Here is a 12,048-nt window from a genome sequence, read left to right on the forward strand (position 1 = left end):
TGGAGGGTGGCAGATGGTGGGCACAAAGATGTGGAATGGATGGTGGGTGTGTGGCCAGGTGGATGGGCTGAAACACGCGGGGCGGGTGCGTGGACAGAGCCACTCACCTGTTGGAGAAGCAGTGGGCCGCGGACACCACCCAGCAGGTGTGGACAAGACTCCCTGCACAGAAGTTGTTCCCGATGTAGATGGCGGCCAGCCAGGGGTGGGAGCCGGGCAGGGAAGATGAGCCGCCGATGATGCGTGGCCGGAGGAAGGTTCTTTTCTTGTGCCTCTTGCCACAGGCCTGGCGTCCCACTGGGGCAGGCTCAGCCTGCCTCAGCAGGACCACAGGGGCCAGGGGCGGAATTCTGGCGAGGGATTCTGGGAGCACACGTCAGCGGGTCACACCCCCGGGGCTCCTTCTGCACAGCCCCGCCCAGAGTGGCCCCGGCTGCTATCCTCACCCGCCTCCCGCCCCAACCCCAGGCAGCTCGTCGGGAAAAGGGCCCGGGCTCAGCCCCCTCTGCCCTCACAGCCACACCATCTACTCTCTGAGCCTCAGTTTCCTCTTCTGTACGATGGGCAGAACAAGACCAAATCGATCACAAGGCTTCGTGGGAACCAAAGCGGGGTGGCATTCTTAGCAGGGGCTCCTGTCCCTCCCAGAGCCCAGGCCGGTCAGGTGGCCCCGGGGGGCACAGGGCCGGAGGGCAGGCTGGCTTCTTGGAGTTGCCCACCCCCAGGGTCCGATCAGGGTAACCATTATTCACCCCTAACTGGCACTTCCCTGTCCCTGGGAGCCGTCAGCTCGGCTCAAGCTGGGTGGGAGCCCCCGAGGTCCCGTGATCGGCCAGCCTGCTCTGACCCCGGGGGCCCGCCCATCGCATGGCCTCGGGCGAGCCCTGCTCCGGGGAGCCTCAGTTTCCCCCTCTGAGAGATGGTCCTCCACAGAGGGGAGGCCGCAGGGAAAACGGCTGTGATCGCCGTGGGAGTGGGGCCAGGCCGCGCCTTGCTGCACATTCGCGCACCGCAGGCCGCCAGGCGGCAGTACTCCCAGGAGAGTGCGCTGTCCTTCACCACGTAGCACCAGGGCCTCTCGTCCTTGTCTGGGTTCCTGGGGCGCACGGAGAGGCGGGTGGGCCGGGGCCCGGGGAAATGGGAGAACCCTGCGGGCTGGGGCTCCTGACACCCCCGCCCCCTCCCAGCAGCGTTTGGCTGACTCTGCAGATGGACACCGTGGCCTGGGGCCCCGTGGGCCTGACCTCCGGCCCCAGGACAGACCCTGCCCACCCTGGATGAGGTGGCCTGGGGCAGGCCAGGCCTGTGCTGACCTGCAGTAGGCGTGGGGGCCCAGGCCAAGCAGGGCCGCGGCGCCCACCGAGTCCACGTGCAGCTCCTGGTAGAGCAGGTCCGAGTTCCAGGCCAGGCAGCTGAGGCCCGAGGCCGCCGTGCTGGCCACGCCTCGATACTCGGTGCCGTTCCCCACGAAGCAGCGCTGAGTGGGCACTGTGGGCAGCACGGTGTGCGGTGAGCCTGGGCCCAAGGCTGGGTCCACCTCGATGCCAGCCCCGGGGCACGGGGCCAGGAGGCCGACCCACTCACCAATGTTGCAGAGCCGCCCAGCGTGGCCCGGGGGGCAGGAGCATACGGTGGTCCCAGTGGCCACGATGAGGTGGCAGCTGCCCCCGTTCAGGCACGGGCTGCTCAGGCAAGCTGCGGGGAGGGCTCAGAAGCTAGGCCTCAGGCCTTGAGGATGCCAGCCGCCTGAGGGCGGGGGCGGGGCCGGTCCCCCTGGGGCCTGCGGCTGGGGGGCCCCGGGCCAGCCCCTCCCCCGGCCATGGCATACCTGTGTGGCGGGTGCCCTCGCAGCGGATGCGGCCCCCGGCACACTCACACTGTTCCACTTGGCCCTGGCTCACTCGGGCCCAGCGGTCGCCCACCTCCAGGTGTTCGTAGCGCGTCTCGTCGAAGCATTTCTCTGGGGGTCGCGGAGCACCCTCAGACTGCTGCCCTCGGGCAGGCACCCCCCCACCCGCCCATCTTCCCAGGACCTGGCCCTGCTTACCTGTGCTGCAGTCCTTGCCTGTGAAAGCCATGGGGCAGGTGCAGTGGTAAGACTCGGGGTCCTGGGTGTTGGAGCATAAGCCCCCGTTGAGGCACGGGCTGGAGGCGCAGGGGTCCGGGGCGGCTGGGGACACGCGGAGGAGTAGGGGCAGGTGTGAGAGAACCCGGCCCGTCAGCACGGCTCCCCCAGACCCTGTCTGCTTGCCAAGGCCCGCCGTGCCCCCATCGGGCCTGCCGCCTTCAAGCTGCCCCTCCGGATTCCTTGGGGTGCAGCAGGCCTTCCCTGTCGTCCCAGCACTCAGACCCTGGGCAAGCAGGCCTCTGGCTCTGTACCGGGACCCTGGAAGCCCAGCCCCCCATCAGGCAGCACAGTCCCCCCCTGTGTGCCCTGGGGCCCTCGTAGGTAGGGCTGTCAGCGCCCACCCCCTACCCAGACCCTATGGGCCCTCGTCTCTGTCCCGTGCGCTGTCAGTGCAGCCCTGGGGCCCAGCCTGACCACCAGGGGGCGCCTTGGTCCCAGCAATGACCAAGGCAGCCCTGTGGCTGCAGGAGAGGGCAGGGTCCTGCCTGGGAGGGGCTCCACCCCGCGCTCCTGCAGTCCCCCTGGGCTGATGACTCCTCTGTCCCTTCCCAGGCCCCCAGGGCTGCAGTGGGTCAACCCCAAGGTCCCCTCCTGCACGCCAGGCAGGACCCCCCATCCCAGGTCAGCTCTGTCCCCTTGGCTCCCACCCCCATCAGCAGGTGGACCCTAGCACTCCCTTAGACTCACCCCACCCCCAGTACCCCCCCTTCCCCCCTCCGCCAGCACCCACCTGGGTCCTCCCTGGGCACCGAGACCTGTGCACAGTAGCCCCAGGCCCTGTCGCGGTCATAGTTGTGGGTGGTGGCGCACCTGGGGGTGAGGAGACAGGTGGGTCCCAGCCCCGAGACCTGCGCCCCAGCCCGCCCTGGCAGGGCACCCGCCGAACGCTCCGGAGCTCTGCCCTGGTCACACCCAGGCCTTCCTTCCCGGCTGTTCACGGGGCTCAGGCTGGAGGAGGGAGGGTGGAGGGCAGGAGGGTCTCCGGAGTGGACAGGGGCCGCGGGGACCTGGAGGAGGGAGGCTGGCGGTCTGTGCTTGCCAGCCTCGCCCCCAGCCGGGACCCACCACTTCCTGTGGGCGCTTCCCTCTGAAGTGCACGAGTGGAGCATGCGGCCGCCGTAGCGAAAGGGAAACCTGCAGGGCCGCCCGTCCTCCGTGAGCACTGCAGGGGAGGGCAGGGGGGGTCAGGGGGCTCCACATCGCACACCCCGCTCCCCAGCAGCCGCCTGCCATCCTCCCGACCCTCCCGCCCAGGTGTAGCCCACCGCCTCCAGGAAGCCCTCCTGACCCACCTGGGCCCCCAGGGCTGCTGCCGGAGGGAGCTGCCCTGGGCGGGGGGGTGAGCCCCCTACCATGGGGTCCCTGTGCCTCTGGAGCACTCGTGGCTGGGGTCCCAGGGGTCACCGAGGTTACAGGGATCGTGGGGGTCCCAGGGGTCACTGTGGCGTTAGGTTCTGGGGGTTCTGTAAGGTTCTAGGAGGAGCCAAGAGGGCTGTGATGGGGTGGCCCCCCTCACACTCAGGCCACGCTGGCTGGCTGGTCGCCGTCCCCATCCTCAGTTGCCATATGGGGGCCCTCAGGTCTTAGAGCAGAAACCAAGGGGACCCTGGCCACTGGCTGTCCCCATCCCCTCCCGCCGAGCCCACAGGCTTAGCCAGGGCAGGCTCTGTGTCTGCCCAGGCTGGGGCACCCCTGCCTTCCAGCCTCAAATCCTGGGGATCTCTTCTGGGGGATGGACGAGAGCAGCCGTGAGGCCCTCAGAGGTCCCTCCGCCCCCCCAAATAATGGGACCCAAAAGCGGCCCAAAGAGAGGGGAGTGGCCCTCAGACCCCAGGCCTCCTGTCCCCCAGGCCAGCCCAGCACGCCCACCTGGCCCGCAGAAGGCCGGAAAGCCAGCTGGCAGCACGCTGGGCCCCTCACCCACTCCCCGGCCCTCCCTGGCCCTCCCCGGCCCCAGGACCCAGAGCGGGCACAGGGAGCCCGTGGTCACAGCGCCCTGGGTCAGTGCTCACCCTGCCAGCCTGGGGCTGAGCCCCGCAAGGCACCAGCAGCAGCAACAGGAGCAGGGCCATTCCCGGCGGGGGGCAAAGCCTGGGACCCCAGGCCCCGCGCCCCGTGGCTCCTCCTGCGCTGGCCTGAGGGGCAGCCGGAAACACAGCGACCAGGCGGGTGGGGTCAAGGCCACCTGGAAATGATTAACCCCGGCTGCCTCCAACGCCGGGCCCACATGGCCCCCGTATCTGCTGCCCAGCTGGCCCCTCTGGCATCTGCCACACTGGTCCTGCACTTGACAGTGTCCTCGGGTCTCAGCTTGGAAGCCTCCTCCAGGAAGTCTTGCAGGACACACAGCCAGCGGGGGCCCGGACTCTCGGCCCCGGCTTCCGGCCCCCACCTCTCCACAGGGCTGGCCACTGTTTGTGAACTCTCGGTAACCGGAGTGGCTGTGAGTGGTGCGCCTCCCAGGCCTGGAGGGCCCCACCAGGGGCCACAGAGACCTGGCTTGGGGTCCTGCCCAGGTCTGCGTGCACCTTGCTCTCTCCATCTGGGACCTGGGGTGGGGGCACCGCCCCTTGGACACAACCGCAGCAGGTCCACGGCCACGGACCCCAGAACGCATGCCTGGGGGCCGCGGGCAGAGCTGCCAGGAGAACCTCTTCAGCAATTTCCGAGCACGGGTTCCCCATTTGTCAGCTCGGCTGCCCCCAGAGAGCAAAGGTGCGGGCTGGCCCTCACTTTGCTCGAGGGATCAGCCTGGCACTGCAGCTACCTCACTGAGCACCCCCAAACCACTCTCTCTGGGCCCCCGTTTTGTCATCTGTACAAAAGGAGGGAGACTGGAAACTGGGGGGCACCCAGTTTGGTGGGTAGTGAGTATAGCGTTCGGGGGACACGAGCATCAGGTGCGGGCGGGGGAGCATGGTGGGTGCGGGGACATGATGGGTGCTGGGCCCCCCCTCCCTCTGACACCTCCCAAGGACCCTCCCAGAGCACTGCTCCCTAGAAGATTCCAGAACCACCCCAGTGGTCTTGCCGAGGACTCGCAGGTTGGGCCCTTCCCAGCAACTTGTGGAGAGAGGGGTGCGGGGTCCCTGGGCGCTCAGCTGCTCCACGTTGGGGTTCCACCAAGGCGACTGGACCAGTGGCCGACGGGACCTGCTTCGGCCAACACCCCGCTGCGGCCCTGTCCCCCAGTTAGCCCCCCGCACGCCCTCCTGACGAGGCTCCTCCGGCCGCTCTCCGGGCCCGACACCACCAGGCTCTCAGTGAGGGCCCCTCCACGGACGGATGGACGGACGCAGAAGGGTGTCACAGCATCCTCTAAACGAGGCCAAGCGCGGGGCTGGCGGCACCTCAGAGCCAGGCAGGACAGCACAGGGCGCAGCGTGGCTCGTGGGCCGACCCCCAGGGCCCTGCACTGACTTGTCGGGCAGGCAGGAAGCTGACATGACGGCCTCCTCTCACCCTCCAGGGCACCACAGCCTCGAGCCCCGTTAGGCTGGCTTCATTCTCTTTGCCCACCCTTGACCTCAGGACCAGAAGCCATTGCCTCCTCGACCCCTCTCCTGATACGCTCCCTGAGGGCAGGGCCTGTGACCCCCGCACCCAGCACGAGGCTGACACTCGGGGGATCCCCAAAGTTGATTTATTGAGGGAAGACTGGAGGCCGAGAGGCAGGAGGGGACAGGGTCCAAGGAGCCCTCTGAGCGAGCTGTGGCCAGTGTCCGAGGCCGGGCCACTCTGCCCTCTCCTGGTTTGGCTCCCGAAGGCAGGGTGGCCAAGGGGGCCCCTCCAAGGCCCTCAGGATGATTCGGGCTGTACCCCCGAGATCACGGGCGCCCGCACATGTCCAGGTGGGGCAGCGCCGATGCGGGGGCAGGAGGGACAGCCGGTGGGGCAGGGCTTCAGGCAGCCTCAGACGAAGGTCGCATGGTGCGGGCTGGCCTTGGGCTTGGCGGGCCCACCCGGGACGGGGCTCAGGCTAGGGAGGTCTGCTGTCAGAGGCCCACTGGCCCGTGACCTCTGGGGGCCTGTCCGCACCCCGGGGACGCTGCTGCCCAGCCCGGGGGCCAAGCCCGCGACGCGGTCCACGTCGATGATGGTGTTGACCGGGAGGCCCTGGCTGCCTCTGGCCCTGCCGCCTGTCACAAGAAGAGAGAGACTGTCACCCGTCTGCCCTGCCCTGGGCTCTGCAGCCCTGCAAGCACCCCGGGCAGGAGACCGCACCCCACCCTCGTCATCCAGACACTGGTGATCGGTGACCTCGGCTGCCCTGGGCCGGGGGCAGGATGCCCAGGTCTGCCCCCAACACAGCCGTTTCAGAGCGCCAACCGCAGCCCCCGTTCAGCAAGCCCCCAGACCCTCCTAACAGCGAGGAGCCCTCACAGAGGGGCTGCACAGTGAAGGGGGGGCCAGCCAAGGGGGCTTCAGGCATGAGTCACAGGGAACAGCGAAGGCAGGGACCCCGGGTGGGGTCCCCCGTGCCCCTCAGGCACTCCTGTGCCCCCCATGCCTCCACGTGGACTCAGAAACAGAGCTCAGCCAGCCACCTGCTGAGGTCCCCAACCCACCCTACCCCGCATCCTCCTGCTGGGCTGTCTGCAGGGCTCACCCTTAGGCCAAGGGGTCCTCAGGGAGGTGTAAGTGGGGGGGATAGGGCCCTTGGCCGTGCGGGGGGATTGCGGGGGGGGGGCACCTGTGCCTTGGCTGGTGGGGACTGGTGGGGAGGACCAAGCACTGGGTGGGGGTGGGCCTTCCGCACGTCAGCATCGGGCACCTGGCCTGAAGGGTCACCCCCTGTCCCACAGCGGGGCTGCTCGGGGCCTGTCCCACTCAGGCAGATCCAGTGGGGGTGGCACCATGTGGGGGAGGTCCCGAAGAGACTGCCCTCCGGAGGTCTGAGGCTCCACACAGCACAGCCCTTTAGGCGTTTCAACAGCCACTCTGCTAGGGCTGGCTGGGATCCACCCCATCCCCTGCTTGTCACTGGGTCCCCATGGCCCCAAATGCCAGGCTGCGGGGCCCACACATGATGGGGCGGGGCTGGTCTTCGCCTGGGACTTGGGGTGGCACAGAGGCAGGGATTGGCCCCCTCAACCAGCATGTGTCTGGAGCGTTAAAGGGCCTGTGACCCCACCCAGGCTCAGGAGCCCAGCCTTCTCCCGTCCAGCCCCAGACGGACCCCCGGGAAGACAGACAGCTGCAGGGAGCGGTCAGGCCTTGGCCACGGGGCCCCCCGACCCCCGGGCAGCTCAGTGGGCTCGGGACGGCTTCTGGGGGCAGGGCATCAGGTGGGTCCTTGGGCCAAGGACGGGAGTGTCACGAGGGGGGAGGGGGCGGTGGCTGCAGTCCGGGCCCTTCCTGCCTGCCCTGCTCAGACTTGCTCTCCTGAGTAGTGGCAGCCCCAGGAACCGTGACTCAGTGGCGGGACCCAGCCCTGTGCAACAGGCGTGCGTCACAGCCCCTGGGCCAGGGCCCGCCCCAGAACGGCTCCCGGCCCAGAGCCCTCATCGGCGCTCCCCGGCCGGCCGGGCTCCAGGGGCAGCCATTTCCAAAGGGAGCCTGGTTCTGCTCTGGGCATGAGGTTTACTCGTGGCGAGGCTCATTAAGGTCCTCCGTCCCAGGTCCCTCACACACCCAGACCTGATACTGGAGCCAGAACCTTTGTGTCCTGCCCGCTCGGGTGGCTCTGGGACCCTTCTTTTTCCTGGGGCACCGCAGACCCTGCGCCCTGACCATCCTGGAGCATGACTGCAATCCGGAGCCCTGGGAGCCCTGGGAGCCCCGGCTGCCCCTTGCCGGCTGTCTGTGGTCCGTCCTTCCCTGGGCCACCCCGTCCTTTGTCCACTAGCATTCCCTGTGCTAAGTACCAGCTCTGCTCAGGCCGCCAAGGCTCCGCATCGGGAGAGTGTGACACAGAGCCAGGACCCTCCTCTTGGGGACAGCATGGCACAGGGCGACCCTGGCAGGGCCAGGTCCAGGGACATGGCCTGACCCCTTGGCCACCTCCAAGCTCTCCTTCAGGATCCAACTCTCGCGGCCCTTCCTGACCCAGAGGAGCCCTCCCTGGCCTCCAGGTGCTCTGCTGGGACTTCAGCCCCCCATGCTGTGTGTCACCTCTGAGGCTGGATCCTGGGTGTCCCTCCAGGCAGGCCATCCTGACATCTCTGTGAAGCTCTCACAGCACAAGGAGAGGTGGGCACAGCTGACTTGGAAAGTTGGCAGGGAGGGGAGAGGACCAGGGACAGGGACCCCAGGGTCTGTCCTTGGCCCCTGGCCCTTCCAGGCCCTCCCAAGGCCTCTGCTGGCCCTGGGTACCCCGTTCGGCCCGCTTTCACAGAGGCTGACGGGGTCCCCATGGGAGAGAGCGGGGACAATCCCGACCAAAGCCCTGGTTCTAGCCCATGAAATGCACAAGGGAGCCCTCCACTTGGACCCCCAGGCCCACTGGACTACGTCTGGATTAAAGCTCTTCATTCAGCAAATCTGTACTGAGCACCTACTGGGTGCCTGGACCACAGCACATGGCAGCACGCAGTGAGGGGAGGGGACGTCTTCAGGGAGAATGGGGACCAAGCAGTCTCAGGGCCAGACCGGGTGCGGGCATGGAGAGGGCGGCCCTGGGGACGGGCTGCAGGCAGGAGCTGCAGCAGTGCTGGCCCCGGGTGGGCACTGTAGCTGGGGTCCAGGACAGCAGGGGACAGCCGGGGGGGGGGGGTAGGTCACGCTAAGGACCACGGGAGCCTGTGGTTTCCACTCAGACCCAGGAGTCAGGGAGAGCAGACCAAGGCAGGGACAGCGGGGCACGGAGCATGGCCTCTGGGAGGATGGGGTTGTCCTAGCCAGTGCTGGGGGTCTGGGGACGGGGCTGGGCCAGCACCGTCTGCCCCGGGAAGCCTGTGGAGGCTTCCAGCCAGGCATCTAGCTGGAGAAGGTCTGCTCAGGTCCTTTCCAGCCAGAGCAGGGCCAGAGCACCAGAACCTGCTCTGCTGGAAAGGGGGGTTCTGGCGAGTTCCCTGGCAGACGGCTGCCCCCTGACAACTTCCAGTCCTGAGACTGGCGGCAGGCCCCTGGCGCCGACGTGTCCCTGAGAAAGCCGGCCAGCCCTGTGCACGGCATGGGTTGTACTGGGGGGGACTGGGCTGTCTGCCCCCCGGATGGCAGGGGTGCTCAGTGTGGGGATCCTTCGGCCACCCAGAGGGAAGGGCCAGACCTCTGCTGGAGAGAGAGACCTGACGGGACGCGTGCAGATGTGGGGAGGGACATGGGAATAGGAGGTGGCGCCCGGGGCTGGGGACACGTGCACGCTGTCCCCAGAGGCCTCCCCGTGGCTACTGTCCTGGACACAGCTGCGGTAAGGCAGGGCATCCACGTCATCTGGGGCTGAGCAGGGGTGACACAGCAAGGCTGTGGCTGGGGGAAGGGAGGGGCGAGGGGGGCTGACCACTGAGCAGCCAGACGAAGACGGGCTCCCGGGATTGCGGCCACACCAGGAACATGTGGTCTGGCTACCTTCACTGCCAAGGTCAAGGCCGTGGCCTCTGGTTAACGCTCCAGTTCTGTTCCCGTGGAAACCACATTACTAGGCCCCCGCGACCCCTGCTGGGTGGGCTATGTGCGAAGGGACCAAGGGCTACAGGTGTCTGCTAGGAAGTGAGCAGTGGGTCCCAGAGAGCCACCACTCTGGGAACTGGGTGTGCCTTTGGGGACCCTGGACACGGACAGCTGGAGGAGGTGTCCAAGTGGGGACGACTTCTGCCCCAGCCAGGGAACAGCACCCCTCATACCTGAGCCCCCAGACCCCGGGCCGGAGTGGCTGTGCGGGGACCCCTTCCTGGGAGGGGTGCAGCCGTGCCCGTGTGGTCACCGAGGGCCCCACTGTTGCTAAGGGCCGCTGGCTGCTGGGGTCCCCAGGGGCCTCGCCTCCTGGAGGGGCTAGGAGGGGCTCAGCCAGGACCCTGACCCACTGCCCGGACACCAGTATGGCCAGACAGCAGTGAGGAAAGCTGGGCTCTTCCCACGCCTGCCTGGCGCCGGGTGAGGGGAGGGGGCGTGGGGCCCTCCCGGTCCCCTCTGGCCCGTCCATCGCTCGGACAGAGGGCCAGTTGAGGGGAGATTTCTCTAAACCCAGCCCTTTGGGGAAGGGCTCCAGGTGTCCCCTTGCAAAGACCTCTCCCAAATCCCACATGGTCAAGCCTGTACCCTGGGGTTCCTGGCCAATGACCCTTTCCTCATGAGTGAAGCCCCGCCTTGGGTCCGACGCCACCTGAGCATTGGGCCGGGCTGAGGCGGGGGCTGCTGGGGCCACCGGCCCGCACTGAAGGCGGCTCCTGGGCCGCTCTGGACGCCCTCACCAAACACTCAGCTCCACAGATATATTTTGCTCCCTCGGGAGGAGGTGCCCTGTGGGACACAATTCCTACGCCCTCTCTGAGGACGTGGACACAGGCATCTCCTCGCGCACCGGAGAGAGGCCAGCACCACCCTGGGCGTGGGCCGTGGAGGGCCCACACTCGGAATCGGTCTCTGGCTCTGCTGGGACCCGAGGACGCGCACCTCCCCAGCTGGTCCTTCCCAGGACTGCAAATGCCAGGGGGTGCCCACAAACTCCCAGGGTGTCTTTGGAAGCCCAGTAGGTAACAATGAAGAAAACAGCCGGGAATCAGTGTCAAAGCCACCACAGGGTTCATTTTCAGGGGCCCTCTGCATCGGACTCACTTCTCAGTCCACACACCCATCCCAATACCCCGTCCTCTAGCCAGGCAGGGTGCTGACGGGCCTCTTTGTGCATGGGTGCTGGGGACTGTGGACCAGGGCGGGCAGGAGGACACCCCCCCGTCACCTGGGGGCCCGATGCTGGCAGCCGCCCAACTAGCTGCACGGCGCGGACGTGGCCATGAGCTGCGGAGCCCAAGGGCCCAGGGGCGTCAGTGCCCCGCGTCTTCACCCTGAACCCGATCCTCAGTGACCACCATGTTGCTAAGAAATATTTCACAGCAATTTCGAGAATTGGTGAGAGTAACTGTGGGTGCACTCTGCCTTCTAAACCCTGAGAAATAAAATTCAGTGCTCGGTGCCCCTTGGCGGCCCCAGGGGTGCAACAGATGCTCTTGCCCCACTCGACGGAGGAATCTCAGGGGTGGCTTCCCCTTCGTTGCAACGTGCGGGCGCCTGACACACGGCTTATGGGGCCAGTGGTTCTCCCCCGGAGAGCCCACCAAGAGCCTAACTCAGAGGCCTCCAGGCTGCCGGCCTCCCAAGATGGGCCCGAGTGTGTGGCACGGAAGGAAGCTCAAGCCCAAGGCCCTTCCCAGCAGATGGGCTCGCCAGCTCCAGGGAGACACGCGTGCGTCACAGACCCGCACAACGCCTCAGGGCCCGCCCGCTCCCCTGGCCCGTGGCCGGAGCCCCTCCGTCTCGGCACAGCAGCGAGCCCGGGGGCTGGGGCACGCGTGCTGGCCGAGGGGCCGCTCCGGCCAGGGTGCGCGCAAGACCCGTGTTCCCGCACAGCTGCCCTCGCCCGACAGTGCGCGGCCGCTGCGACATGCCCGGGGGCCGAGCCCGGCGTGGCTGCACTTCCCACGCTGGTGGTGGTTCTGTGGGCAAACAGCCCCCGGTGGGGCAAGCGCGTGGCCCAGACGGCCGGTACCGCCTCGGAGCGCGCAGCCCCACCCCGGGCCGGCCAGCCCCGCGGGCTCCAGGCTGGGAGGAGCGGGCCGCTGAGTCAGCCACGCAGCCTCACTGACCACCACCCGGCGCCCAGACTCTTCTCCCCTGCAGGGGACGGCAGACGGGGGAGGCCTGAGCACGGAGGCCCTCAGCACTCTCGGAGAGGGGGGCCCCTTCCCATCAGGCCCCCGCGCGGCCCGAGCGTGGTGCTGCGTCTCCCGATGCAGCCCCGAGGGGCCTCCCGGGGTCGTTCA

The 12,048-nt window shown here is 68.0% G+C and overlaps 2 protein-coding genes across 3 annotated transcripts in view; both read right to left on the reverse strand.

The window, feature by feature from the left end:
* Window positions 1-4,563, reverse strand: part of HGFAC (HGF activator) — a 9,234-nt gene extending 4,671 nt beyond the window's left edge. The window contains exons 1-11 of the mRNA XM_035004447.1: window positions 4,416-4,563; window positions 4,141-4,313; window positions 3,421-3,601; window positions 3,194-3,290; window positions 2,859-2,938; window positions 2,048-2,170; window positions 1,829-1,960; window positions 1,585-1,695; window positions 1,314-1,488; window positions 1,011-1,096; window positions 108-363 (exon numbers count right to left, since the gene is read on the reverse strand). Of these exons, the coding sequence (XP_034860338.1) occupies window positions 108-363; window positions 1,011-1,096; window positions 1,314-1,488; window positions 1,585-1,695; window positions 1,829-1,960; window positions 2,048-2,170; window positions 2,859-2,938; window positions 3,194-3,290; window positions 3,421-3,601; window positions 4,141-4,200 (1,301 nt within the window). The 5' untranslated portion in view covers window positions 4,201-4,313; window positions 4,416-4,563. The remainder of the gene's footprint in view (window positions 1-107; window positions 364-1,010; window positions 1,097-1,313; window positions 1,489-1,584; window positions 1,696-1,828; window positions 1,961-2,047; window positions 2,171-2,858; window positions 2,939-3,193; window positions 3,291-3,420; window positions 3,602-4,140; window positions 4,314-4,415) is intronic.
* A 1,203-nt stretch (window positions 4,564-5,766) lies between these two features.
* Window positions 5,767-12,048, reverse strand: part of RGS12 (regulator of G protein signaling 12) — a 108,047-nt gene continuing 101,765 nt past the window's right edge. For both annotated transcript variants that reach the window (XM_035005400.1, XM_035005399.1), the window contains one exon: window positions 5,767-6,267. In XM_035005400.1, the coding sequence (XP_034861291.1) occupies window positions 6,041-6,267 (227 nt within the window). In that variant the 3' untranslated portion in view covers window positions 5,767-6,040. The remainder of the gene's footprint in view (window positions 6,268-12,048) is intronic.

The sequence above is a fragment of the Mirounga leonina genome, unplaced genomic scaffold (genome assembly GCF_011800145.1).
Source record: "Mirounga leonina isolate KUSES-001 unplaced genomic scaffold, KU_Mleo_1.0 Mir_129, whole genome shotgun sequence".
Lineage (NCBI taxonomy): Eukaryota > Metazoa > Chordata > Mammalia > Carnivora > Phocidae > Mirounga > Mirounga leonina.